This window comes from Ornithodoros turicata, chromosome 2 (assembly GCF_037126465.1).
Source record: "Ornithodoros turicata isolate Travis chromosome 2, ASM3712646v1, whole genome shotgun sequence".
NCBI lineage: Eukaryota > Metazoa > Arthropoda > Arachnida > Ixodida > Argasidae > Ornithodoros > Ornithodoros turicata.
Genome location: NC_088202.1, coordinates 52,288,662 through 52,315,631, shown reverse-complemented (window position 1 = coordinate 52,315,631; position 26,970 = coordinate 52,288,662). Strand labels below are relative to the sequence as shown.

The window sequence follows — 26,970 nt, the reverse complement described above, 5'->3', positions numbered from 1 at the left end:
TAATCTATCGAATTAGAAAATATGAAATGTCCATGCAGAGTTTTTTCTGCTCTTGAGGCTTTGGAGAAATTTATGCACACACTGATTATGAGTAAAAACGAAAATAAAGTTGCATGAGTAGAGGAGCAACATTTTTATTTTTTATTTTTGAAACAAAGGCGCAAAGTTACAAATGAAGTTATGCGTGATTATGCATTTTGCTCTCCCATTATTTCATATCCTAACATTGTTGCTTCATGAGCAGTGGTATAGGAAATGCAGCGCAACTGAATTTTCAAACCTGATGCTATGTATTCATCATGGGCGGACCGAGAAGGGGGCAAGGGGGTCTCTTCCCCTTGGAACTCCAAGGTCGCTTGTGAACATCGCGCACCCTTTAGTCATAGATCGCAATGATTATTCTCAGACGTCATGATAGGAATTTCTGAACACCCACACGGTGTGCAACGTCTGCCCCCAGAAAAAGATGTGGTAGGTGTGGGGATTTGCACTCTTGCCTCCCCCCGGAAGTGATTTGCCCCCGTTAGAAAAAATCCTGGGAACATCCATGGTATTCATGTCACAGGGATCAAGCGTTACACCAAAACTTGCAGTTAAAGGATGTTCTGATGAAATCATCATAGTGACAGTACACTGGACAGCATATAATAGCAAGCACATACTGTAAGTAGCAGCTTCCTTCACGGGTACATGCAGCCATGTCTTCTTTACCTTGGAGGCTTTGAGACGGTACTGCTTGGTACCATCTTCCCCCACCTGTGCCCGGTCAGCATTCTAATTATAATGAAGGATAGCCAGTTGTGTCCTGCGGCAGGGAGGAAAATGAAATGTAAGTGCTTCCCTCCAGGCTCCCTAGCTGTCACGAAGCAGGCATGCTTCGTACCTGGCCAGCATTCCCTCATCAGAAAATGAGTAGGACTTAGGCACAAAGTGAATCATTAGGCTGTGAAATGCCTCTAGCCCGTACGTCTGGTGCCCAGAAGAAAGCATTGGGATGTCCTTGAGGAGGGCGGGGGCCATCAAGATGTCCCTGACCCTTCTGTAGGTCTCGGGTCTCTGAAAGTGTATGAGGTGCACAATATTAGCAAACAAAATCACAAGTTGTACTGCGGTGCAGTTCGTGCCTTGTAGACATATATTGAATGACAAGCAGCCATTAACAGGACAACAGTGTTACGGCAACACTGTTGTGCTTAGTAGTTGTGTTGTGTCTGGCTGTCATTCTGTCCATGGCTGTTTACAGGGGCTTCCTATAGCTCATTGCCTTTTTGCAAAACCCTCACCCACTCATTTCTGGTACATTGATGGCCCCCTGCTTGTGGTTCACGCTTTCTCACAGACTGCAACAGGGTTTCTTGTTTATCCCTTACCTTCTCTCAGCCATTCACGTGGTTCAGACACACTGCCATGGTAACACACAGGGTAGAATGGATCATCATGTTCATGAATATCGACAATGGGGTTCACTGCCGACACCCACTTTGCCAGACAAAGGTCACCGTCATATCCACTTGTTCATGGGCACCAGTATGCGTGTCCTATAAGGTTCTCAATCCAAAGCAGCACAACCTGGTGCCTCGCAGAGCGCCCAAGTCCTAGAAGTTTCTTCTTGATTCCTGTTGAGAGCCATCAGGTGGGATTAAAACATTCCGAAACAAGCTAGCTTTCCCCTTTGATGCCAATTCTCACCCTTTGTGACGTGCCACATATCGAATCGGTGCTTAATGTGGGGCAGCAATCCCTCAACTTGGCCTTGATTCCGGTGTGGCGGTCAGTCACTAAGTTGTCCACCGTCATGTCGTGAACCTCAAGAAATGCTAGGCATTTCTGCAGGCCATACACCTCCATAGAGTTGCTGCTTGTCACTTCAGTTGACTATGTAAAGAGAAACACCAGGCGGAAATCACGCACATATGTCTTACATACACAAATAGAAAGCCTGTATGGAACAGGTGGCATGTACTTTTTTAGAATAACCCTGTGTTTGATATCAATGACGTATCTCTCCAAGTAGGTCTACCTATGTGGATAGCTCTGTTTTATACATGACCAATATAATGCGAGCCGCTGCAGCCAAATGAAATGATAGTTATATGCTTTGCTATATAGCATAGCCCTTGGCATTTGCGTCATACAACATGACTGAACCCGATAGCTATATAAACTCGAATATTAGCCAACATGCCAAATTGTTATTCATTAGTTCAATACTAATGGTCACAGCACACCCATGCTCAATGCTCAGCACAGGAGGATGTTTCCCAGTGGCCTGTTTTCTACCCATGGCTGGCTTGTCCGCGTGCTCTGGATGCCGCAACAGCAAGCAGATGTTGCTTTCAGCCATGTGCCTCGATCGACCCGTGCATTTTCGCACGGCATTTTCGTACGGGTGTCCATCTTGCGCCAACAGCAATGCTCAGGTCACGAAAACTACAAGATCTTGTAGTTTTCGTGACCTGAGCATTGCTGTTGGCGCAAGATGGACACCTCGACAAGAGTTCTTGAAGGCTAGATTCGGCTGCCAGTTAAAATCATTCTTCTAGATTTAATCTGAAATGTAGACAAGTATTTGTGTAGCTTGTGGGCATACTGCCGAGAAGTGACGTACATTTCACGTGCACGAGATTTTGAGTGCTGAGCTTGTGAGTGCTTCTCGTACTCCTCACTGAAAAAGATGTGTTGAGACGTGAGATCTCATTGCCAGCACAGGGCTTGAACTTATTCTTCAGTGTCCGAACTCCCAGTTAGTTCAGAAAGGTTGAACGGTAAGATCCTGAGGGTCGGTCGGGCGGGCTGGATCAGGGGAAATTAATTTGCTTTTGTCAGTACTGCCTACAATGTCACAAGCAGCGGCATGTAGCACAACATCAACAATAAAACTGCAATATAATTATAGATCTACAATTACATATGCATCAGCATACCATGTCGACTCAGCTGTTGCATCGAGGTCTCGTGCTGGGGTAGAACAGCGGATACCTCCAACAAACGCATCATCAGGTGTCACAGTATCCTGATGCTGCAGAGGATCTTCCAAGACACCCGGCTCCACACTTTCAGCTGTGCTGGTTTAAGCACACCCCAAGACCGACTGAGGCCATGTAAGAGTGAGTGTGCTAGAGGGTGGAAGACTCAGGGTCGTCTGGATTGTCCTACTAGGCATCAGGTAGCGGGTCTGAGTACCTAGAAGGCAAGGTTGCGAACAGTTGTGTGTTTTTTTAAGATGTACAGGACGATGGAGCTGTAAGCTCAGTATATCATAATATCACATCAAATATCATGATGAAATGGCAGTACAATATTTGTAAGACATCATATTGTACAGTGAAAATGTTCGCCTATTCAGCCTAGTCCTCCAGTTTGGGCAGCAATAATGCAATATTGCTCTGAACAAGAAATGTTGCTACATGCTAATGTGGTACTATTTATGCTCTGTGCCATATGTGGAATCATTCCGCACTTGAAGTGCTTTCAGTTTTGCAAACGTTACCTCTAATCTTATCAAATGGTTTCATTTTATAATGAAGATCCGTGGCTTCAGCTGAAATTATCAGTCCATTCTGCCCCGATTTGAATCTGTGCGTGTGGAATATTCCGGATTTTTTTGATAGGCGTACTGCATTGGACAGCATGCTAGCTACACTCTACGAAAAAAAAAAGCAAATACGAGTAAATGCCGTGTAACTATGACTTTTACACTTTTTGTATACACCTTTTCTGCCCATTTTTAGTCTGACAACCCCGCCTTACTATTTCGATACCCTCTTTACCCTGCTATGACGACTGTCACGTTGCCATACCATGCTGAAAACGCAGGTTCAGTTGACTGCCTGTACTCTGAAATCACTGCTTGTGAGTTATCACCAAGTATGTGCGCGTCACTGAGCCATCCTTTGTCAGTCCAAGTCTCAACATCTGTACGTCTGTCCATAGAAGCCGGGCACTCTTCATCAAGAGACAAAAAGCACTACCATAGTAACGTATGCGAACGACAGTAACATGATTTTACAATGCATGAACGCAGAGTAATTTATACTCCCTTGCAGTGTTACGTTACTATCCTGGGTGACAGTGTAACACGTTTTCAAAAGAAGTAGTGGACATTACACTAAAAAAGAGTGATCTCAGTGGTAAATATTTTACACTGCAGAAGGTATATTCTGTTTGTTCTTAGTGTATACAAACGTCAATTGAAACTGTATGTACTGACAGAAATTGAGGGTGTGGTCAGGACTTCCTCACCCTATTAAAGCCTCCCGTAGATGTGTTCCTGGTACACACATGCATTATTTTGCATCTCACACAAATATTGACTACAAAAGGCATAATGTAAATGCAGTACTACCCAGTGTGCAGGTTGAAATGGCTGTCTGTGTCCCCTGTGCTGCACTCTCTTTTGGTCCTTGTGCTCAGGATTGTATGGTACCAAGGTGTATAGGAACCCGTACTGGCTCACTGTCTGATAAGGCACCAGAGGTCCCAGTGGCAGCTCGTCCAGCACAAGCACTATGGAATTTGATATAAGTGATAGTGAACACATAGTAGGATAATAAGAAGTGATGAATGTGAGGTGATGCCAATGTACTATAACAACATAAAGCCTCCAAAAAATATAACAAACAAGAAAGTAACGTTGCTGCCATACTGTGTACACGGTACACATTCAAATGTCAACAGTCGCAATGAATAAGTTACATTCACATACCGTCTTCTACATTGGCTGGCGATGGGATGTTCTGTGGGATGAAATGTGCTCCACCACTGCTTCCCATTTCCATTCCTTCGGGTTCTAAAACAAATGAGCATTGTATATTGCATAAGCGTGCTAAGCCCAGCACTTGTGTATATATTGCGATGCACAAAAGCTTTTGTGTATCAATCAATGTGAATGCCTATATCGACGGCGATTCGCAGAAGATACGCACCAGACTCCTGCGAAGTTGGTCGATGGAATCTGTAACGTAAAGCATTTATCGTGTCATCATTACTGCGTCATGGCGTCATAACAAATTTTCCGCGTCACAAAGCCGAAAAAAAGGAAATAATGAGTTTTAGTAAACACAATTACAAGTCCAGTCTAAACAGGAGATTACAAAGCAAACTGTAGTCCCATGACGATATGTGCGCGCCGCACGAAGTTCGAGAGAGCCATATAGGAAATATCTGCAAGACATGTGTTACCATGAACAAATGTCGCTGTTGCCATCAGCAAAAGGCTGACAGCCTGCACTTTGTCGCATTGGTAGTGTGGTAGTGTCCAGTTAACTGCTGCTCATTTCATTGTTTTACACAGACGAGCCGTAATCTGGCAGACACGAATTCCGGTAAAACGCCATTGTAAGCAGCATATATCACTCACACATAAACACTTCGATCATCCAGGCATTAACGAAACAAACGTTGTCACTTACCTCTTGCGATGACATGCTGAGTGGTTGCCTTTGTTCAGGGAATATGTCGGCACGGCGTCAACTCTCAAACGCCTTCTTTTCACTGGAAACCCAAGGCGGATCCGCATAATGTCAGTCAGCCTGCACGCGTCGTCCGAAAAATGCGACGAACAGACTCGAAGGACGTTTAGTTGTTCTGGTAGGTCGGGATTTGCACTGGAGATTGCTTCCTCTCACTTTCGCTTCGTCTCACGGTCCCTCGGCTCGTGAAACATCAACTCTGGGTTAGTGATGGATGTCTTCATGCAGCCAGGAACATAACAACGTGAACCGCCCGACATGATAACTTCGGAGCTTCCAGAAGTGGAAGAATAGTCAGCGTATTTTCCTTTTCACAAGTGTCGAAAGCAAGGCAGACGAACTCGGAAACAATAACAATCGGGTCGTCTGCTCGCAGCCATCTGCGCTTAGATCTGGTTCGCTTAGACAAATACGTCACAGTGACGTCGGTCGCGGTGGAACCTCCGCGGCTGCAGAGGCGGCGCGAAACTTTGAAATTCGTTTATTTAATATCTAAGCGGTTCCAGCCGTGAAAATTGGCCAAGCAGATCACTGAGCGATGCTCAACATTGTGGTATCAATTCTATACACCCGTTTCCGGATGCGACTGTCACATTAATGAGACGAGCTGGCACTACCTTCTTTTGTCGGTCCATCACCGGCGGCATCCTTTATTGCTGAAGCTTTCCCGCCGCAGGAATAACAAGTTTCGCTCAGCATTCAACAGCTGAAGGCGGACCCCGGTTTCCCACGGTTTCTAGTTGAGCCTCAGGCACGTTCAACTCCACCTTGGAACCTCGCTCTACCATCTGCTTCGCTATTCGTTCCCGGGCTGCAGAGAAAGACTTCAGACATCAGTCTTTTTTATTTTTTCTTTCTGTCATGATTTATACAAAAACTATGAAACTATGAAAGAATGATGTCGATGCAGGTATGTCCAAGGCGCTCACACTGGATATTATGAGCGAGCTGTATGCAGACTTTACTCCTGTTTTTACGAACGGCCCATCCACAAAAACCAGCTCCGCATGCGCTATGTTATTCCATCCGAAGATATAACTGGTATATCTCCCGCCTCTCGCATCCGACGTCGTCAACATGGGCTGAGCTGCATGCTTTGCTCTTTGCCATGCACAAGATCCTGAAGTGTTCAGTTCGACCATGGGTCTTCTACACAGACTCAAAGGCTGCTCTCCAAGGCCTCACAAGAATGGGCATTCGCGGTCCTCTCATGTCCATCGTGCTTGAATCTCACAAGGAGCTGCTAGACCTGGGCCACTGCATAGTATTACAGTGAGCACCTGGCCATGTCGGCATATCCGGCAATGAAGAGGCTGACCGGGCTGCCCTACTGGGTCATCAGATACTTTCAGCCCACTCTATCGTCTTGCCCAAAGGTGACCGTCAGGCCTTCGTCCATGCTATCTCTGCAGACAAGTCAATATCACAGTGGCTGCATGACATGACACCCTACTTTCTACTCCACACAGTGGATCCGTCTCTCTCACTGTCGCTTCCTCATCGCCTTCCGCGACACTATGTATCTCTTCTGTATCGCATGCGGCTGAATGTTGCATTTACACCAGTTATGGGGCAGCGTCTTGGCCGTGCGCTATCGGACCTGTGTGCTTCATGCAATGTGCGCGCTGACCTGCACCACCCATCACCGATCACCGCCTATTTACCATAGGTAAGGTGTTGGGCCCATGGTTCAGTACCGATCATATGCACCAAGGTCTCCGTCACCTTTGGGATTTCCTGTCATCAGCAGGCCTCTCCACCCTGCTTTGATTACCGGTATCCTCATCTCCATCATCATCTCTTATTACCTAGAGATAACACTGGGGCAGCGCCCAGACTGCTGGCCGGCATCAGCCCCATCTCATCATCGTATTGTAGCGGGCCGTGGACAACGACGAAGATGGCTACGCGCCTGGAGCATCCCCCTCAGTTCCACCGGCGCGGCCTTGGAGATAGGCCACCGTCATCTCCTCTCCGTGGCATACCATCACCGTCGGTCGGGACTCATGCAGAGGAACTCGACCTCCTCTACAGTATCTTTATGTCTGTGTGTGTGTTCTTTCAGAAAGAGTACCCTGCTGGTTTTGGGAGGAGCCGCTCTCCAAGCTGTAGTCAGGACTTTTGTATCCAGGGTATTGCTCCCATCGCTACACGCCGAATTCAGTGCGAATGGGAAGAAAGGTAGCAAGTCTGCGTTCACGGGGTCCAATCCCCGCACTCTTGTAATTGGTAGGTAATCCGAATGCTGTTTACAGTTATCTTACTTATGACTCTAGATATAGCAGTGGCATGTGGAAACAGAGTGTGTGTATGATGTTTACATTCCTCCTATTGCTACAAGGTTTCCCAGGTGTCTCGAAATATATATATATATATATATATATATACTTTTCAGACAGATTTGTTGTGATTTAAGTACGCATTTCATCAGCTTTGGACAGCCGCACAGGATCTTGCTTGAGCAATAAATCACAAAAACAGTCATGCGGACAAATGTTCTTTCCTTTTTTGGTCTTCTGCAATGTGTTTTAGTGCTATTCCTGTGTTTCTACAAAGTGTTATTATATATAGAATTAACACCTACAAGCCCTGCTCGTCATGTACTGCTTACTTTTCAGGAGCTGCAGCGGTCACCACTGCACGATGAGCCAGCTGTGTTCAAGGCTGTAGGGAGGTTCATTTTTGGCGTGGGTGACAGAGAGAGCGGCAGGCGGAAGGCGTAAGACAACTGCCAACTTATGCATCACTCCTGCCCCTTCAGACCAGAACGAAGACCTGGATTTCTGATGTTGCACTGCCGGAATATATGTATTAATTTTTAAATAAAATGCAACGTTAACATGTTACCGGAATGCTTCAATGTAGGGACCATAAGGGGTAGGAGAAACATTATTTCTTAGAAACCCAAGTGTTCCAGCAAAAGTCACAAATCGTAAATGACCTTTGTGATTTTTGTTTAGATAAAACAGTAATCTGAAAGATCCAGTAAAGGTACATACGAGATAACGGCAGAACTGGCCTGCAATATATTGGGCCGTGTTGCAGTTGCCATATTGGGCCAATATTGGCAATCCAGATTGCCACTATTGGTCCAATCTCGGTGTGCTGCCTGGGAAGACTCCAACCATTTTGGTTCCGTTACATTCACTCAACGCAACCTGTGGGAATCCTGAGATAGAACAGGATTGGATCCCCGTACCGACAACAAAGTTGTCGTGCCCTATAAGTCAAATACATGTAAGTGTATGGTGATTCCGTCGCTTGCAAGGTGGGTAAGAATACGAGAACACGCTTTTACACAAGTGATATTTATTTATGTATTTATTATCGTTCGTGTTTAACGTGCCCATGAACAGCCGTAAGGCTTCACTAATGGTGCACAAATCACACTCAAAAAGTAAAAATACACAAACACACAACCATGAAAGACTAATCTCTAAAAAGTCCAAGCCCTAGAGTTCCAGAAGTGCACGGCAAATAGTGGGCAAATTGTTGTTAAAAGGTCGGTGGCACCGCAATGACAATTGCACAAAACTTGGAGTCTCACAGATGGGACCTTATCTAAGCAATTACCCGATACATAAATGGTTCTATGTACTCTAGTAGAGCGGCTAGCAACAAAGAAAAGCGCTCTAGATATAACAGATGCAGAATCAATAAGACCATGAAGGCATTTATAAAGAACATACAGGTCACAATACATCCTTCTTTTATACAACGAGGGGAAGCACATGGTATTGTAGACGTGAGGGAAACGATATCTGGGAAGCCGTAAAAATCAGCGCTGAACGCGCTCCACAACTTCCACGTTAGTCTTGCAAATTGAATTCCAAACAACCGATTCAAATTCGAGCACGGGCAGAACAAGCATCTTGTATGATACAATCAGACAAGACGCATTGTCAAATGAATTAGTCAGCCTCCTCAGTTCCTCCGAACACCGAGCACATGGTCACCAAACGTCAGACTACTATCAAAGAAACCGCCGAGATTGCGTACAGAAAGGACACGAGGTATAAAAATCGTGCCACTAGTATGGTAGTTAAACATGAAAGGGAGACTTCTTTTTGGGAAAGATCAATACTTGATATGTTATGGCGGATATGTTAGAAAAGAGGCATGCATGCGCGGATCTAGGGGGGGGGGGGGGCCCAGGGGTCCTAACCCCCCTCAATTCCAGACTTGAACATAGGGTTCAATGAACCAATCCCAGCATGCACGTGGTACTTGTCCACAGCGGACCCCCCCCCCCCCCCCCCCCCTCGGGAAAATCCTAGATCCGTCCTGGAGGCATGCATCGCTCACACTATGAAGTGCGTATGTTTAGTAAAGACTGCAGTCTATGTATCCGTTCTTGCCTTTCTTCAGAATTTCACGCGAAAATATCTACGATGTGGCGAAGATCTTTTACAACGCGGTGATGATCCCGTGCTGTTCGGAAAAATGGATAGAACGGGACACAGAGGAACCCGGGTAGTCGTTTGATCGCGACTGATAATTACACAGGAAGTGTGTGAACAAGTAGTACAAGTGTAACAACAAATAATTACGTCGACAAGTAATTCACGAAAAAACTACTGAGTGCCAGCGCCTGGGGTTGAACCTGGACCCTCCTGATTACCGGTGAGGTATGTTACACCACATTGCCATAACACTTTGACCTTAGGCTCTTGGGGGCTGTATGTGCTGTGTTTGTCCTTAGATGGAGCTCGCCTCGGCTCTATCGTTTGCCTATCTTATAGTATGTGTTCCTTGGTAGAACCATCACATCCACATTTTTCTTTCATTCATCGAATTCAATTCCATCCCATTTGTAGGTTGTATCCGTTAAGTATTTGCATGCCTTATACCAAGCACGGTGTTCAGCAAAGGTCATGATCAAGGTCTGTGAGAAGCAAACACAGGAGGAAGATAGAACCCAGTCTATGTGGTAGCATGGCGTGAGGATGGAACAGCACGCAGACGAGCGAACGAAGAATGCTGGATCTCTGGGCTTTTTTATCCTCAAGTATGCAGATATTCAATACGCGATTTAATATGAGAAGTCTGGGTTTGCTAACGCTCGGTTTCTTCAATATTCGAAGATTAAAATTCTTACTATTGTTCGAAAACTTCGAAATTCCAACACCATCAGGCATACGACCTCCTTTCATTTGCTTTCCTGTTCCTATACGGACAGTTGCTGTGCAGTTCTCTTTTATGTTGCTAAACGAATCACTGCTGCCGAGGCATTTAAAATAGTAGTATAATCGCACACGAGCCAGGCATATCCAGGGTATATCAACAGAGTAGCTTCCGAGGTCACCTAGAGATGCGTGTTCTGAGGGCATCCTACGGAGGTTTCTCTTTGATCATATGCGGCACCCTAGTAGGGACGCCCGAGTTTATCACATCACATAACCCAGCAGCAATGTGCAAGTGGGAACCGAATGCAATGTAATTCCCTGATCTGGGGGAGAGCAGGAAGACAGCAGTGAGGGGGCAACTAAGCTAGGATACCCGGGAGGGCAGACCTAGACTGTAAACTGAAAAACACCCTTATGGATGTAAATGGCTTGTCCTATAACTCACACCACTTTTTACGCCGTATGGTCTGGAACACCCTTTTTAGACGGTGTATTCTGTGTAAAACACCCTTTGGAAGGGTGCTTTTCCTTGAAAATGCCTTTTTGCACCCTTTAAACACCCGTTTAGGAGGGTGTTTAACAGTCTTACACCCTTTCGAAATGGTGTAATAAAATGCCAGGAAGCATTCCCGCAATGCTTCCCGCACGCAGCAGTCCCTGGGTTGTGTGCCAGCTGCCGGCGCTATAAATGGGAAATGAGCCCACGTTCTCGCAGCACCTTCACCAGCTAGCTAGCTAGCTTAGAACTGACTTTGTCGGCTTGGCTCCCCACAGTAAATCCTCCCTAAAAGCTCCCGCGGCAGCATGCTGACCCATGCAGCCCGACGTTTTTGCTTGTGTGGCAACAACAACCCTGGAGACAGCACAGTTCCAGCCGTGGTTCCATCGCACAACCTAAACCGGAGCACAGCGCGTCACAGACACCCCTCATCGACCTAGCAACACTGAGTGAGTGAGTGAGAAAAAAAAGCGTAAAAGAAAAGTAACAAAGAAATGGAAGCAAAACTGTGTGACATGCGTAAGAGAAGAGGTGAAGATCGCAGCATCGTAACGGCCGTCTGTGCTTGTGAAATGTACGGCGATACGATGCTTCGATATTCGGACGATGCCAGCAATGAGCCCGGGCAACCTCAGTCGCCTATATTGGCGTACCAGATTGATCATATACTGGAATATAATTTGTTGGGGTACGTTCGTTAACCTTAATGCGGCAGAACTCGTCCGTAACGGTGGCGGAAATGTGTCTTCGCAATTACCATGTACGCTTGCAACGAGCCAAAGATACCAGCGAACTTCCTGCCAACGCTCCGTGTCAAATATTGTATTTTTAACTCAAGTTTTCTCTGACGAATTAAAACACCATTTTCTACACCGATGTAAAAAGGGTGTATATAACGTAAACACATTTTCCACACCTCTTTTTACACCCTTAATGATCGACATGCGATAAAATGTGGTGTATGTCGATATTATACCTTTAATCATGCTCTTTTTACACTTTTGCTTCAATCTGCGGCACAGCAAATTCTGTTTTTAAAACAATACACCTGTTTTGAGCGAATAAAAGCATAAAATGATTTACTGTGCTGGCCAACCATATTGTTGTGAAATTGCTGCTACGGGACCGTGTTTCAAAAGTGTAAACCAACGTTGTTGGACAACCAAGTGATACATTTCACATTAAGTGGCCTTTGCTTTTTCCTGTGCATGACCACCAGCACACAGCATGTTAGACCAGAAAGCAGTCAGCCTTATTGCTACGTAAAAGCAACATCTTCTGCACCACTGTTACTTGAAGGGTGTAAAAAGGAAGAGACAGGTGTAAACGCATAAAAACAGCCTTTTTGATACAGCACTTGGTGTAATAGAGAGTGTATTTTCTCATACACCTTTTTAGCACCCTTTTTGCGGCCTTTCGTTAACTTTGTGGAATTAAAAAAGGTGTATTTGCTTAAAAACACATTTTTTTACCCAGAAAGGGTGTTTTCGAATTTACTGTGTACTGTGATCTTGCAGAAGGAAAGGCTGCTGAGGTCAGACAGGTAATGCTTGGTGCGGAAGGCTTACTGAAACGTAAGAAATAAAGCTGTTTTCTTGTTGTTGAACAATGTGTTCGTGTTCTTTGAGTTGGTGGCAAGGGTCACGACAGGTCGGGCGTAGAATCCCGGCGGGATTCCGGAGGGAACATTCCACAATCATTACCGCGTCTTCTTTTTTTTTGTGTGTGCGTGTGTGTGTCTGTAGGATGTAACTGATAATAACGCCTGAGTCTGGTGTCTGCATTGGACGATGCTTTTACTGAGGTTCCGGAAGGTAGGTTGACGAACAAGCCTTGCAGGTTTGCTTTTTCTCGGGATTGCTGAGGTTTATGTTGTAGAGTCGTGTTTTATTCTTACGTTGGGTTTGCTGGCTGGTACAGTAATTGCTTCGTTGGTGTACTAATACTTTATTATTTTCCACGTTGACACACAATACGTAAGGAAGAGAAACAGGCCTCAAGTGGGTGCCCGCCGTCGTGCCAAAACAAGACGACAAAAATTAGACGCTGAGGTAACCAGAGGACGGTGAATTCATTCATGATAGCCTTCACAGACCTCACCCTCAAAGTATGGAGAATGATATGAGGCTGAATGAAGGGCTATGAGGTGATGTTGAAGTTGAATGAAAAGCTATGATGCGATGCGATGCGTTTTGAAGTTGAAGTTGGAGCCTCATAGGTCTCGCGTGAACAATGGCGCGTCAGAAAAGGCGGCCGTACAAAGCCAGATGAACGCCCGCGCGATCAGCCATGCGCTCTTTGAAGCACTTAGCTGTCGACAACCGGCGCAACATTGTGCAACAACCCCAGCCCGAGCGCTTCATACCCCTCCGCATCGAGCGCTATCGCATGCGCGTACATCCGTCATGCCAGTACACTGCCACAAGTCCCCCCTTCCCCAGCCCACATTGAAACGCGACAATAGAGGCAAAACATATCACCGCTCACCCTTCACGGGCCGGACTACATCAGAAAGAAAAAACCGATAACATATCATGTGCGTATATACTGCGCAGCGCAGACGGCACATCCCCTGTTACAATTGAGCGTAAAGAATTTTCATGGGAATCACTTTTATAAGCACTTCTGAGCGTTCGCCTTGGGTATGCTAGCGCATCTAACCAGACGCATCGTCGAAATTTTGTGTGTTAATAGTGAATTCCTCTCGTCGTTTTCGTGCAGCGCATTTTAGTGTGCCAGTGTGGGTTCAGCCTAGAGGTAGTGGTGGTGGTGGTGATGGTGAAAGGGCTCGCCGGGAGAAACGAGCGACGAGCGCACGCAAGGACCGACGTGGGACGAGACTTGGATTGAAACGGCCGTGGTAACATGCACGCTCTAGACAGTGTAACTTGTTCTGCAACACAACGACCAGCGGAATGGACCATTTGCATCAGAATGCACCGCGCATGCGCGGCTCTCGTTCTGGATGAAAACAGACGGAACCACTACTACGCTAACGCTACTATAGGACTATACCATTTTCCCGTTCCTGCAATCCTTCCGTCAATGAGTGAAGCTACGCTTCCCGGGTTTCGGCACTAAAAATGTGGGGAAAGGACCCAGGAGCGATAACGAACAGCTTTAATGCAGAATGGCTGCATTCCTCAACAAGCCCAGAAGTCATTTTCTTTCTCTTCGCCAAAACAGTGGTGCACTGTTTATCGGTCCTGCTTGGAATGGCACGGCTGGCCGCAGGGTCCCGTTGCATACATCAAACGGACATTGAAATTTCGTACAGAGAGAAGCAGCAGAGACAGCGCTCGAAACCTAAGATGGACACTGAAAACGTGAACACACGCGGTACTCTGGAACGAAAGACACAAAAATCAGTGCCGTGTATGCCAAAGGGAGTCTGGCCATTAGGAGGAGCCTAAAAAAGATGCTCGACCTGTCAATCAAACTTAGGCGCATTTCATTGGTTACAGTTTTCCATGGGAGCTGCCATGACACCAAATTTTCTTCAAGATGGAGTATAGTGCTTGGAACGGCGAAGCGGAGATTTCGTCACAAAAAATTTTCACAGACTACTTTAATTTCATACTGTGAGTATATCCTCATGTACGCATCTGCGAAATCAGCTTCAAGTTTCGCTCCGCCACCGTTATTTACGCGAAAATGGGATGTTTCGTCGCTAACATTAGGCCTAATTAAGACCGTGATACCAAGAAAATAGCAAGAGAGACGACCCTTATACGTAAGACTTTGCATTATATAATTGCATTTTATTTATACATACATCTTTGCTCATTTTTGATTCGATCCACTTACATTACGTGATTTAAAACTTCATACCGGCAGTCTGTCTGCTACGAAGAAGCGGTTCCCAAGTGAAAAAAAAACGTGCTTGGCCCAAGGTCGGCTGAGAAGAGTTGGCCAACTAAGCCAACCTTGGCCCAAGCTAAGACAACATGGTTGGGCGTTGGGCCGAGCTTGGGGATTGACAATGGCCTGAGACTGGCCATCCATTGGCCACCAACATACGGCCAACCTTTCTGGCCAACCTGACCAACGCTTGCTCATATATGGCCCTATCACTGTCAAGTGAGAAATTTTGCATGACAACGCTACCTCCCAGCGGGCAAAGCAATATTGGCAAAACACTGGGCTAACGTCTGCTTCCAACCTATAAGTTGTCGGGCCAAGATTGCAAAAAAACCTTGGGCCAAGGTTGGGGATTGACAATGGCCTCACTCCGGCCGACTTAGCCGGCACAAGCTCGGGCCAATGTAGAGGGCCGACCTGACAGATGCAGGGCCGATGTCTGGCCAATAAGAAACCAAGCTTGGGTACTGATGGGTAACCGTGGGCCCTAGAATGGCCCATGGAACAACACCTGTGCATGGGCCAACCACGGCCCGTTGCAAAAAATGCATGACCCAGCTATTAAGCAGCGTGCCGCAACATGCAGCTTCGGCTGCCCCCAAGGAGAAAAACAACGTCAGCAAAATGCCGGGCCGACGTGTGCTTCCCACCTAAAAGTCGTTGGGCCGTCCTTGCAAAAAAGGTTCGGCCAAGCTTTGCAATAGCCAGGCTGGCCTACTCGGCCTTGGTTGGTGCATGATCGGCCAACAAGCTTGTTTCTTGATACGGATCTGTACCCTGGCCAATGACTTGACAAGCACTGGCCAGCCTGCATTGTGCCAAGTTAGGCCAAAGCAGTCCTGTGGCGTCGCTCGTATTCCTACTCAACTGTCTCGCGGCGTAGGGTAGCGGCGTAGGGGGAGAATCATAAAAGCTCGCAATATGCCCGAGATCACTAGAACCAAACAGCTCACAATACAGAAAAGAAATTGCATTTCTTTCCTGAGGAAGAACAGCAGATACTATACATAGGTTTGTCTTGCGAGCTTCCACAAATTCGAGAGTCCTGCTCGCGTGTGAGTCAAAATGAACGGTGAGGTGTCTAAGTTTCATTGGACGCGTACACAAACAACACTGAAATGAGGAATTGCTTGTCGTACTAGCTCACCATCGAGATCATTTCTCTGTTTCTTACTGCTATTGGTTTGAGAAAATCACATGGCCAATCGAAAGTTGAACTTATGCAGTGCTTCACCATTCCGCGTTTCCCTCTCCCCGAGGCAACATATCGAGATTGAACGAAGCTTGGCAAGAGCTTGGCTGGTCAACCGAGCCGTGCTTGGCAAGTGTTTGGCCAACGCGCTCGTTTCTTGGGAGAGATCTGCCCCCTGGCCGACGGCTTGCCAAACCTCGCTCTGCCTATCACTGTGCAACATTGCGCCAACGTTGGCTGGCCGAAAGAGTCGTTTGCCAACTGTCATCCGACTTTTTGGCAACCGCCAAATCGTCTTTTTCTTTCTTTTTGTTTCGAGTTGGAGCTGCATTGTTTTCGGGTTTGTTTGCCCAGCTTAGGGCCGACATTGGCCCGTCTTTATTATGCTGAACTCTCAATAGCACGCCCGCAACACGTCGCACAACGTTCTCGGCCCAACGTCGTTCACCAACCACCACAGTGAGCAACATAAGCCCGATCGTTGGTCCAAGTTGCAGTGGCCGACTTAGTCGCTTGCCGACCAAAAACCGACCACTGGCTTATGGTTGGCAGTCGGCAATTTCCACTTGGGGCTGTACTTCGTCAATTGTACATTAAATATACACGTCACAACATGCCATATGGCATTCGTTATGGCAAGTTGTGGCATTCAGCTGATGCTGAATAAAGCCCCAATCCATTTTTGCAAGGAAAGTATTGTTTTATGACGTATAGATACCATTTTCGCAACTGTTGGCTGGCTTTCGTACCGCAATAAAGACAAAGGCGAGGATTTTTACGCAAAATGCCGTTTACAAAACCTGCCTAGCATGTCTAAAAGTTAACAGTTGTCGCGTGTTGCGTTTCAACAATTTTAGGCGACACCACAATTACAGAACTCGAAACCGATACCAATTTCTGACTTGTACGCGTGCCGGGAGTTAGAGGACACTTTCTCTTTTTTCATATAGCGTATATGGCTCTTCCATGACAGTTTCAACGACTACAACAGAGTCTACGTGACTGTCTCAATCTTAGGTAATATGGGCACCCTCGAGAACTGACTGAAATCGTCATAAAGAGACATCACTTACCTTGGTACTACCTGAAGACGAGTTCGGTAACCGACTGACGGCAAGCTACAGTGGTGTCCCTTCGGCACGGCCTGTTGGCCCAACGTCATTGGCCAGGTCCTCGCTGACGTAGTTGGCAGTTAACGTTGGCCAGACGTTAGAACATGACTGGCTGGCCGACTTAGTTGGCTGCCAACTGGTCCCCCACTTTCTGCCGACAGTCGGCCGTCGGCCAATTTCAATTGGGTTTGTACCGCTCTCCTGGCCAATCATTTCTGCCACAACCATTTCTGCAATTCTGAGTCTTCTCAACATGCCTCTCTCCATGTAGCTGGCGTTGATAAAGGTGGGCGCAAAATCCGTCGTTTTGGTCAGTCACCAGTGATATCCATTTCAATCCAAATCAATCGAGGTTCTCCAAAATGGTGGCACTCAGTAAATAAAGGTGAGGTATAAGTACTGGATGGATGTAATAATAGACAACTGTATTTCGACCTGTGATTGGCTAGATACCTCAAAAAGTGGGTGGAGCCTCAGGTATAGGCAGGTCCCATTAATGGCCAGACCCCTTTGGCATACGCGGCACTGACAAAAATGAAACAGCGGCGCCTCCTCACGTGTATTTGTTTTCAGCCAATAGCAGATGACATTCGAGAGGGCGCCGCATCTCAGGAAAATGGAACATTTGCCATGACAGCAAATTTTTAGGTGCTGTTTATGCAATTGGGGGTCCTAATACCTAAAGAGCAGCTTGGCTTTCTCGTGCGTTGCAGCCGTTATTTTTAAGTATAATATGCTGGATTCACTACTACTCTCTAATTTATCCCCGTTGAATAGCGTTTAGGCCTGTTCCGACATTTAGCGGCGCGCTAATATAACGATACAAAACAGTGCGCAAAAACAGCGCTCACGCTCATCGGACGGTTCTCACTTGCAAAGCGGCGCTAGCACTATAATTTAGCGCTAAGTACGGTGGTCGCTTCCGGTCTCTTTCATCATGGCGTCCCCGGTGTTCGATAGCGTGCGGACGAACAAATTCGATCACTTGACTAAACGAAAAATTAGCCCACATTTTGGATGACAAACTCCCCAGTTCCAATGCGGTCGCCGTGCCGTGAAATACGGAAGCAAAACAACTCCACGACTTCGGCGACGTCATCGCTGAAGCAGATCCTCATTGGCCAACACGAATCTAGTGCTAATATTATAGCTGAAAAAATCACACGAGCTTAACTCAGAGAAGCGCTATTTTTTAGCGGTTTGCTGCACTGCGAGGAGGAAAATATAGAGCTATTTTCTAGCGTTATGTAGCAAATCGCTATATGTCCGAACAAGCCTTTAGTCATGTCTTTGCGGAATTAACTGTTCTGCCTGCGTGCGCCTATGCCATGTGCACGCACTGCCTGCGTCCTCCCCTCTCCCCTCCCACCCGTCCCTATCGCGCGCCCTTCCTCCAGCCACTACCAGGAAATCCACGCAATCAGGGGTGAGGAGGACCCCAACTTCGTAACCCAGCAGCGGACACACCAACGTAAGGCCTGGCTGGAATTCAACTTCAACATCCATCACCGACCTCAGAACCCAGTATCAGAACCCAGTATTGAGTTCAACTTCAAAGCCGTCACTGGATCTGAAGTAGAACTCGGATGATGGAATTTGAGATGTGTGATGAGTTTTGAAGAATTGAATGATGGGTTACGATGTGATGGGTCCTGAAGTTGAAGTTGAATGATAGGTTAGGATGTGATGGGTTCTGAAGTTGAGGTTGAATTATGGGTTGTGATGTGATGGTCCGTGCCGGTGATGTGAGGTGATGGCCTGCGCGGAAATCCGATCATGCTGTCATGTTGAATAAATTCTTGGGAAAATGCCGATCTATTGAGGTAACCTCTCCTGAATACAGCTGCTTTCACCTGGCCCATTTTTTTAAAGGTTTAATTGATTCTGAACGAAGTAATCACCTAAGCTTTGCACAGCCGCAGCGGTTCGCATGGTCTCTCTATACGGTCTGATCTTTCACCTATACTCGCTCTCCTCCTCGGCGTAGCGTGTGTTACACATACGCATGACAAATCATTCGTCGGGCTTATTCCTTTAAGTGCATTTTTCAACTTGATGATTTATTATGCGTTTTAAAATTTAAGAGAATATCACTTGTGCACGTTATCCATACACGTGAGAAACAACAGTTAGAGCTAACGTCAGTGCGCGTCACTGTCTCCCACACGTCTATATGTGTCCACTACCACGCACCACCTACTTTGCGTCGCATTCCGTTCATTTTCACCTGCCCTGGCAAGAAGTATTAGTCGCTGAAGCTACGCATGTGTCAAGCATTAACGGTAAGATCACGTTGCACCGCGGGTCGATGACGGGCGATGATGGTAAATGTAGTGGCCATACTGGCATGCTAGTTCAGCCAGACAGGATGTTATCAAAATTAAGGAAGCGCTCATACTCGGGGATATATTGAGCGAATACAGCGACCAGCCGTTGTGCGTATGCGATTATGCATGAAGCGATGGTGCAGTAAGAGATTTTGCTTCCTCGCACACACAACAGCTTTGGCTACATTAAAAATAAACAGACCCCCCCCCCCCCCACGGGTATGAGAGCTTGCTTAATATTCTGTTGGAAGCACTCAGAGACATTTTACAATCTTGAGAGTACCTTTATTGATGGTTCTGACATTAAAGCATGATGAAGAGGTCTGTATGGTCACTGAATTGATTGGGTGCTGGTAGGGCGTGCACGGGTTTCCCTTTATCCCTAAAGTGGGAAGCCGAGCCTGACACATGGGGTTCGGGTCATTTCCCCATTCTGCTTTCGCCTCCGAGTCGCAGTAACGGCCCCAGGAAAAGGAAGACTGTTACCAACTGGGTGAAGTTCAGGGAAGAACTGATCGATCGGCTCTACGGCAGATACCTTGCTCGACCCTGTAAAGGCGTCCTTGGCTAATAGCTCAAAAGCAGTATCCTAACTGGCCAGTATGCCTGCCCCTGACCTCCGATACCTCAACCTCCGTGCTGCGCGGCGTCGAGCACAGCGACGAGCTTTGAGAACCGGCCTTCAGGGCGATTGGGTCGCTTACAGGCGTGTCTGTGCTGCCCCCAGAAGGTATACCTTGAAGTTAAGGCGGACTCAATGGAGACAGTTCAGCGAGTCCCTCAATGCCCATACTCCAACAACGAAGGTTTGGCATGCCCTGCGAGCTATTGCCTGTCGACCCCGAGCTATTCCCGAGCCTGTCGACCCGCTTGTCACGCTATCGGTAGCGTCTAACAGGGAGCCCAAGGACATAGCCATAGACAATGCCAGTGATCTAGCTCGCGTCGAAAGTTGCAGTGCCCAACGCCTTTCTCCTAGCCACACTGTAGCAAACGGTTCCCCAGCGGACGACGACCTCACAATGTTCGAGCTGAAGTCCGCCATCCAAGCCTTAAAGCGGCGCAGTGCAGCTGGCCCGGACGGGGTTCCTAACCAGGCCCTCAAGAACCTAGGTGATGACCAGCTCGACGCTCTGCTCCAACTATATAACAACGTCTGGACTTCTGGATGCATCCCATCTGATTGGAAACATGCTCGAGTAATACCCGTCCTAAAGCTGGGGAGGCCACCGAGCCAACTGTCCTCTTACCGTCCCATTGCTCTAACCTCGTGCGTTGGCAAATTATTGGAGCGTATAATTCACAAAAGGCTGGCTTGGGTCCTGGAGCGAGGCAATTGCTTCCCAGATCACATTACAGCATTTCGGAAGGGCTGGAGCGCGTCTGACGCAATCGATGAAGTGGCTACTAGCCTGAAGCAAGCGAGAGAGTCCAATGAGTTTGCTCTCGCTTTCTTCATTGATGTGAAGAAGGCATACGACTCGGTAACGCACTCGGCATGTTTCGCTGCGCTCGAAGCAGCTCGAATCACTGGCCGCCTGCTGGAATACCTATGTGACTTTCTATCCAACAGAACGTTTGACGTCTCCGTCCTCCGGTGTATTAGCTCTGTGAAGAAGTTTGAGCGAGGAGTCCCACAAGGCAGTGTTCTATCACCTAAACTATTCAACCTAATTATGGCCGGGATTCACCGAGGAATCCGCCCTACACCGTACGCCCTTCATCTCACCATGTACGCGGACGACATCTGCCTCCGAATCGTGGGAACGGACAAGGAGAAAGTTCGTGACACAGCTGATATTGCCTTGAACGGGCTCAATGCAGTGCTGCTTGCGAGAGGGCTGGAAGCGTCGCCAGAGAAGTCAAAATGCATGGTCTGCATTCCAGGTGGAAAGTACGTGTGCAAAGGAGGAGGGAGGAGGAGGTGGCGTAGAGAGAAAACGGGGAGGTCTGCCTGTCCAAACCGACGGCAAGTTTCACCCGCTGGGAAAGGGGTGGGAGAGGGGGAGGGAGAGAGAAAGAGAGAGAAGAGAAGGAATCAGTCAGGGGCGGTCGGGCTGGCAAAGTCCAAGGTTGCTAGGGAGGTCTTGTAGGTCAGGCAGGCTCTCGGGTTCGGGACAGGTCCGTGGGGGTCGTGCGACGCCATGGGTGACGTAGGGCGGTTCAGGATGGGGCGGCAGGTGGTCCGGAGGTGGCTGTTGTGTCCTGGCAAGTCCATAGGGGTCGTGCGATGCCGTGGGAGACGTAAGGCGATGGAGGGTGGCGGTGGCAGGTGGCGAAGTAGTCCAGGGGTCATGTCAGGGGTGGCTTTTGGTGTCCTGGCAGGTCCAAGGGGGTCGTGCGACGCTGTGGGTGACGTAGGGCGGTGCAGGGTGACGTAGGCCGGTGCAGGGTGGCGGCGGCAGGTGGCGAGGCAGTCCGGGGGTCATGTCAGGGGTGGCTTTTGGTGTCTGGCAGGTGCATGGGAGGCGAACGACGCCGTGTGTGACGTAGGGTGGTGCAGGATGGCGGCGGCAGGTGGAGAAGTTGTCGAGGAGTCAGTTCAGGGGTGGCTTTGGTGAGCAGGCAGGTCCATGGGGGTCGTACGGCGCCGTGGGTGACGTGAGGCGGGTCAGGAAGGCGGCGGCAGCTGGAGAAGTCCTGGGGTCAGGTCAGGGGTGGCTTTGGTGTCCTGGCGGGTCCGGAGGTCCTACGCTGCCTTGGCAGCGTCAGGCGGTGGAGGTCCGGAGGGTGGCAGCTACAGGCGAGTGTCCAGGCCGGTAGTCCTCAGGAACTGCAGCAGCTCCCTGTGGATACGTCGGCGATTGTGTCGTGGGCCCATGGGGTATACCAGGTTAACCAGGCTGTGGTCGGTGATGCCGGCGCTGGACAGGTTCTGAAAAAGAAGATCTCTCTGAGAAGCAGTATCTCTGCAGCGGGTGAGTAGGTGAGTAACACTCTCCTGGACACTGCAGGTTCCGCAGGGTGGGTCGTCGACCAGGCCGATCGTGAAGCCGTACGCCCGGGTGAAGGTGCACGACGCACGGAGCCTGAGCAGCAGCGATGCCTCGTCCCTGGTTAGGCCGGCCGTGATGCAGGGTGGGGGTGCTATCCCATCCGCCGTGTGCTTGTCCGGGTGGAAGCTGCGCACGTGGAGGGCGATGCTCTTCTTGGCCTGGCTGGTGGTAGATGGTGCCTGGCGGACCAGGGTCTTGGTGGTGGCCTGCTTGCTCAGGGAGTCCGCCATCTCGTTGCCGGGGATGCCTTTGTGGGATGGGATCCACTGCAGCGCGATGCTGAGACCGGATGCCAGGAGGAGCTGCAGCTTCTGGTGTGCTCTGAAAGAGAGAGGGCAGTGTTCATAACGGTTGTTTAGCCTAGACAGAGCCCCGCGGGAGTCCGTGAGGATAACCGCTTTGGTGGCGCTCGTCTTGGCGATGATGTCCAGGGCTTCCGTGATCGCCAGGAGTTCTGCATCCGTGGAGGAGAGGGGTCCGGGAATCCTTCGGCCCAGGAGAACTGTGTTGCTGGGATGTGGCAGGCCAGGGCGCAGGCGCGTCGTCCAGGGTCGACTGAGGCGTCCGTGTACACGTGCAAGTAGTCCTGGTAGCTCTCATGAAGGCGCTCGGCGGCCAGGAACTGTGCCACCGCATCCGGAACGTCCTTTTTCCGTGGCAGGCCTGGCAGTGTTGTCTGGATGGCGGTCCCGAGGAGTCTCCATGGAGCGTCTGGACTGGGGACTGGTGGGATGGGCTGGAACAGCTGGTCCTGCGTGAAAAGTGTACATGAAAAACGGCTCCGTTGTCGGTCCCTTAGATGCTGCAGTAGCGCCCTTCCGGTTGTTGTCCTGTTCAGTCTGGTTCCTGTTCAGTTCAGGTGTTGGGTGGCTCGTAGTTGAAGAGGGAGAGCGGCAGCCTCGGCGTAGACGGCGACGTTCCGCGCCCCAGGTGGGAGTCCGAGAGCCAGCTTCAGTCCGCGACGGTGGAGCAGTTCCAGGGATTCCAGCGTTGATCTGCTGGGCTTGGCGTAGGGGAGTCCGAAGAGCATCCGTGCGGCTGTGGTGGCTTTGTGGATGGTCAGGAGGGTCCTCTGGGGGCAGCCGGAGTGCCGTCCGCTGAGTCGCTTGGTCACGTTCAGGGTTGTCTTGCATCTGGTCTGGAGGTCCTTGATGAGTGGAGCCCAGGAAGACCTGGAATCCAAGGTTACTCCGAGAAAACGGTGGACACGTACCTGTTCAAGTGGCGTGTTTTCCATCAGGATTGGTTCGGGCAGCGTACACCAGTTTGCCGTGGAACCAAGCAGCATGACCCTGGTCTTTTCGGCTGACGGGGTGAGTCCGAGGCCACGGATGTACTCGGTCGTAACGTCCACGCCCTTCTGGATGGTCTTCATCAGTTTCCAGGGGTCCTTGCCGTTGGTCCACAGGCAGATGTCGTCCGCGTAGATGGAGAGTTGCAGGGGAGGTGTTGTGGCTGGTAGGGCCTTGGGGAGTCCAGCCATGACGAGGTTGAAGAGCAGGGGGCTCAGGATACTGCCTTGAGGTAGACCGAGGTTCTGAGGACGTGGGGAGCTCAGCGTCGATCCCAGTCGGACCCTGAAAGAGCGGTTGGAAAGTAGAGCGTGAATGAAAGCAGCTGCCTTGCCTCCGATTCCAGGGTCGACGAGGGAGTCCATGACGGTGTTGATGGGGACGCTGTCGAAGGCGGCCTTGATGTCGAAGAACACCACTGCCGTTCGGCGCCTGCGTTGGGCGGCGTCCTCCACGTCCGAGACCAGGTCCAGCACAGAGTCCTGGCAGTAAAGGTTGCGTCGAAAACCTGTCATGCAGGGAGGAAAAAAGAACTTGGAATTAAGGAGCCATGTAATGCGGCGGTGTAGCAACCGCTCTGTCAACTTAGCCAAACATGATGTGAGCGATATCGGCCGATAGGAGCTCAGTTCGCCCGGGGGCTTCCCTTGCTTCAATATCGGAACGATGACGCTCTCTTTCCAGGATGGTGGTGGCATGCTGTGGTCACAGCACTGGTTGATGGAATCCAGGAGCCGTGTAGTTGTCTTGTACGGTAGGTTCCGCAGGCACTAGTAGGTGAGTCCGTTCATCCCAGGGGCTGACTTGGCTTTCAGGTGATCCAGGGCGAAGCGCAGTTCTCCGGCCGTGAAGGGGTGGTCCAGGTCCGTGGGGCATGCCGGAGGCGCCGCCGTGGAGGGGACGTCCCTCCCTGCGCCGAACAGGTCGGCGAAGTCCTCTGCCAGCTCCTCAAGGGAGCCCCTTTGGCTAGAGCCATGGTGCTGAAGGGGTTCGCCTTCCTCCTCCCCTCCAGGGCGTTGACGACAGACCAGAGTTTCCGGGCCGATGTGCTGCTGGTCAGGGAGGCTGAGAACTGCTTCCATTGGGAGCGCTGCAGCGTGACCGCATATCTGCGCAGGGCGGCGGAAACTCGTCGGTATGCCGTCAGACGCCCTGGGGAGTGGTTCCGACGCAGGGCCCTCTGTGCGCGGCGCCTCGCAGCACACAGACGGAAGTACTTCAGGTCGGGTTTCGGGCCGGTTGCTGGCGTTGTCCCGGACTTGGTTGCGGCGGCCAGGGCTGTCCTGATGTTCTCGGAGATGTCCAGGGAGGCAGGGGTTCCGTCCAGGCAGGCTCGGAAGGAATCCCACACGACGATGGTGGTCCGTCGCTTCGGGGCTCGGTGCTTGTAGGCCAGGGTCACGTCGATCGGGAAGTGGTCGCTGCCCCAGCTGTCCATGCCGACTTCCGAGTGTGCAGGAACGTCCGGGGTGTGCAGGGTGACGTCGATAGCACTGGATACTGGTGGCCTGTAAAAGGTTATCTCACCTGTGTTAGCGACGAGCAGGCTGCAGTCCTCGAGGGACTGCACTAGGCGTCGGCCACGGCGGTCAGCGCCGCAGGAACCCCAGAGCGGATGGTGCGCGTTGAGGTCTCCACAGAGAAGGAGAGGGCCTGGCAGGGAGGACTACACTTGCTGCAGGAAGTCGTCAGGTATCTGGTCCACCGTAACCGTTGAGCTGGGACGGATGTAAACAGAGGCGACAGTGAGTGAGTCCTTTCCAAAACTTACCTTTACAGCTGTAACTTCAACCGCGGCTGACGACAGCTGGTCGGTGGGCAGCTGGGTTTGTGCCAGGTGCCTTGCGACGAAGACTGCGGTGCAGCCGTGGCCGAAGTGTGGTATGCTGGGAGAGGTGTACATGATGAAGCCTGGTAGCCCCATCGTGTCCGGGATGTTGCATTCCTGGAGGCAGAAGGCGCTGTAGCTGGTCTTGGTGAGGCGTTGCTTGAGCTCGGCCAGCCTGGGTCGTAGTCCGGCGCAGTTCCATTGCAGGACGCGTGGGAAGGCAGGTGCGGTAGGTTGTTGGCTCCGGTGGGGCTTACTGTCCATAACTGAAAGTAGAAAGCAGACTGGCAAGCATTGGTTCCATTACCTTGAAGGCTTGGACTTCTGGGATGTTGCTCGCAGCTGGGATGGCAGCCAGCATGGCACGGAAGGCTGTGATGAGCAGGGGGACCAGCATCATCACCAGCTGGGTGCCCTGGGGAGGTGCAGGTTCCGGCTTGGCAGCAGCTTCCTGTACAGCAGGCTTGGGGGGGCCGGCGTCGTCCTCGGGGCTCTGTCGGCTGCAGGCGGCGGCTGTCTCTGGGTCGGGGCTGGGTCCCTGGGCAGATCCCAAACACTGGGGGTAGCATTAGTGTCGGGGTTCTTACCTGAGGCCGGTTTGGCTGGTGCAGGCTTCTTGGCAAGGGCCGCTGGCTTCGACAGTGCTGGGAAGGCGTCGGCGCTGCTTACGGGTGCTGGGCGTGTTGGCTTCACGACGGCAGGGTTGATGCGGCCGCTCCGGGACGGGCGGACCTCGCAGGCTTCCGTCTTCACTGCAGCGATGGCGGCCTTCCTCCTGGGGCATCATCCGAAGCTGGCTGGATGGCGACCTCCGCAGTTGGCTTGGGATGCTCCTTCACCACCTCCTTCCGCTTGCTCCTTGCTCCTTCCGCGTCGTGCAGTCCTTGAAGGCGTGGCTCCCGGCGCAGGCACGGCAGCGCTCCGAGCGACGGCAGTACTTGGCGACGTGTCCGAAGCCCTGGAAACAATAACACTGGGTGGGTGAGAAATACTCACTTACCTTGAACTTGTTGAAGCCCAGTGGCACTTCCTCGGGCATCGCGACGTCGCTCTTGAAGGTGACGACGACGCTGCTCGTTGCCTGGGTCCTGGTTGTGCCGTCCGGGCTCGGGCGGTAGCGTACCTGGCGGCGGGCGTCGATGGCTCCGAAGGGGCGCGGGTATTCCAGCAGCTGGGCGGCCGTGTAGCTGGAGTTGACGCCGACGATCTTTCCCACGTTCCTGGCGTAGGACTCCGGGATCCGGGTGGTGATGGCGGTGGTTCCGA

The 26,970-nt window shown here is 50.2% G+C and overlaps 1 protein-coding gene across 1 annotated transcript; it reads right to left on the bottom strand.

Annotated features, from left to right (window-relative positions):
- Positions 1-22,325: 22,325 nt before the first annotated feature.
- Positions 22,326-24,391, bottom strand: LOC135384641 (uncharacterized). The gene is made up of 3 exons (XM_064613834.1): positions 23,798-24,391; positions 23,248-23,756; positions 22,326-23,139 (listed from the first exon to the last, which is right to left on the bottom strand). Exons 1-3 carry the CDS (start codon positions 24,389-24,391, stop codon positions 22,326-22,328), a joined length of 1,917 nt encoding a protein of 638 aa, XP_064469904.1.
- Between the last annotated feature and the right edge of the window lie 2,579 nt (positions 24,392-26,970).

Bases quoted from the DNA above. Each gene is read 5' to 3' on its own strand.
- LOC135384641 (XM_064613834.1), bottom strand. From the start codon at position 24,391: ATGACAGGTTTTCGACGCAACCTTTACTGCCAGGACTCTGTGCTGGAC. The intron at 23,757-23,797 runs GTACGTGTCCAC...CTTGGATTCCAG, and splicing joins AAAACACGCCACTTGAACAG to GTCTTCCTGGGCTCCACTCA. The intron at 23,140-23,247 runs GCCTGCCACGGA...CGGACGCCTCAG, and splicing joins CATCCAGACAACACTGCCAG to TCGACCCTGGACGACGCGCC.